This window comes from Plectropomus leopardus, unplaced genomic scaffold, assembly GCF_008729295.1.
Source record: "Plectropomus leopardus isolate mb unplaced genomic scaffold, YSFRI_Pleo_2.0 unplaced_scaffold17432, whole genome shotgun sequence".
Classification (NCBI taxonomy): domain Eukaryota; kingdom Metazoa; phylum Chordata; class Actinopteri; order Perciformes; family Serranidae; genus Plectropomus; species Plectropomus leopardus.
Window position 1 is genome coordinate 1 of NW_024618757.1, and position 2504 is coordinate 2504.

A 2504-nucleotide genomic window follows, 5' to 3' on the forward strand; every position below is an offset into this window, starting at 1 on the left:
CATATTATATATATAATGCAGAGAACAGTAATATAACACTGTAGTTAAAAAGAAAAACATAGACAGAAGTCTCAGTCCACTCAGTATCAATTTTATCAAAATCAAACAACAAATCAGGATAAATCCTGTGCATAAGAGAAGGAGACGTGATGATGATAGAAGCAAATGCAGTGCACTCACCAGATCTGTTTCCATTTTTCTTGACTGGAAAAACTTGCTCTCCTAATTGGTATTTAATTTGCTTTTGCTGTTGCTTTGACTTCTGTGTAAGCTCAGGCACGTCCTTTGGGGCTCGTCCAAAAGTATTGTTAAAAATTCAGGTGATCCAGAAATGATGTAGCACTGAGGGCAGGTTCAGCGAGTGTGGGTCTAAAAGTGTTAATAACTTTTAGAAATGATTGAACATCACTGATTAATGATCATTTCTCCACAATTTCGCTCTTCCTTGATTTGACCTCAGTGAGTATGACATGTACGGCTTCAAGACGGTCCCGGAGGAGGAGGAAGAGGAGGAGAAGCTGGTTGCGAAGGTGAGAGCTCTGGAGCTGAAGTCCCTGTCCATGACCGATCAGGAGGTGTCCGTCGGGGTGAAGTGGGAGAACTATCTGGCCAGCACCATGAACAGAGACCTGGTTCGCTCCCCTGAGCTCAAGGCGCTGTTCCGCTGCGGCGTGCCCCACGAGCACCGCTCCCAGGTGTGGCGTTGGTGTGTTTCCTTCCATGTCAAGAAACTTCGGGACCATCTGGCACCCGACTATTATGAGACCTTACTTAATGTGGCCCGGGACAAGCCCAACCCGGCCTCAAAGCAGATCGAGCTGGACTTGCTGCGTACTTTGCCCAACAACAAGCACTATTCCTCCCCGAGCGCGGGCGGCATCCAGAAACTCAGGAACGTCCTGATGGCTTTCTCCTGGAGGAATCCAGATATCGGCTACTGCCAGGGACTAAACAGGTACAGTAAAGGGGTTCTGGTGTCTCTTCTTCTCTCCTTTTATGCATTATAACCATTCTTTTTTTATTGCATGTTATTTCTTCAGGCTGGCTGCTATTGCTTTGCTCTATCTGGACCAAGAGGACGCCTTCTGGAGCCTTATAGCAATTGTGGAGGTCTTCATGCCAAGAGACTATTACACCAAGACTCTGCTTGGCTCACAGGTAAACAAGCTCAAAGGTTAATATTCTAAGCATCGGAAGACCCAAAGGCTGTGGTCAAATAGTCCCTTTTTGTTTATGAAGGTTCCTAAATGAGTAAAATGACTTGGAAGTATTGGAGCAGCTGCCATGATGAGAGCTCATATGAACAGTAACAGGTCTAACGTTGTACATATCTTGCATAGTTATTATTTTTATAAAATCATATTGGGATTCATGACGATAAATATGAGGGGAAAGGAGGGTGAGTGTGAGCAACAATCATTACATTTTACTTCTGTGACTGGAAGCCTTTATTACTTTTTATTTTAATTCTAACCTCAGTAATGATGTAATATTTTTCATGGGGTTGTCCTTGTTTTGCCATTATGACGTGCGTGAAACAAGAAGGTGAGTACACACAGGGCGAAGCAGATAATAATGACAACAATAATAATAATAATAATTATCATACCTATGATTATATTTATGCTCAGAATTGAATTTGTTGTGCACTTTTTATGATTTACATTACAAAGGGCTTCAAGAAAGCAGCATAGTTTTGAAAGAAAATGGATAAATAAAGCTTTTCCCTAAGTCTTTATGAATTCTGTTTCATGTAGTCCTTGAACTCATGAGGCTCTTGGGTGAAGGAAAAGCGGTTTGGATTTGCATTTGGACTTCTCAATCTTAGCCTAGGAGAGTTGCTGTCTCCTTACTAGTGTTTACAGGTTTCTCTGGTCAGTGATGTCATATTCACGTGACGGTGCAGGTCATGTCTGATCATAGAAAAAAAATCAGCCCTGTTTGTTTTCTTTCTATCTGCTGCATTCGACCCTGTTTTTTTTTTTCTCCTCCTGTGTAAGTAAAGATCTCTGTTAGCGATAAAGAATGTAAATATGTGTCGGTTGTGTCTGCAGGTTGACCAGCGCGTGTTCAGAGACCTGATGAGTGAGAAGCTCCCTCGGCTTCACGCCCACTTTGAGCAGTACAAGGTAGACTTCTCCCTCATCACCTTCAACTGGTTCCTGGTGGTGTTTGTGGACAGCGTGGTGAGCGACATCCTCTTCAAGATCTGGGACGCCTTTCTGTACGAAGGGCCAAAGGTGAGAGGCGGACAAGAATGTAAAATTGTGACTCTCTAACTTCACATAATCAGGTTTCCTTTCAGATGTGATGCCAGGATTCTGAAGAAAATTTTAAAAAATGAGATAAGGAGACTTTTGCAAATTGTGTTTAAGCCATTTAGTTGTTTAACTTTAAGTCTGTCAACCTCTACATATTGTATGTTAGATTAGTTCTCTATTTGATTGTAAAGTTCCAAAAAGCACCAGTTTTTTTTGGGTTGACATATTAACCCACTGTGTCTC

General features: G+C 42.1%; 1 protein-coding gene across 1 annotated transcript; it reads left to right on the forward strand.

The window, feature by feature from the left end:
* Window positions 1-460: 460 nt before the first annotated feature.
* Window positions 461-2240, forward strand: LOC121964847 (TBC1 domain family member 2B-like; the record flags this gene model as incomplete). The annotated part of the gene is made up of 3 exons (XM_042515030.1): window positions 461-955; window positions 1041-1158; window positions 2055-2240. Coding segments are annotated over 3 exons (799 nt in total), but the record flags the coding sequence as incomplete, so codon positions are not given.
* Window positions 2241-2504: the final 264 nt, after the last annotated feature.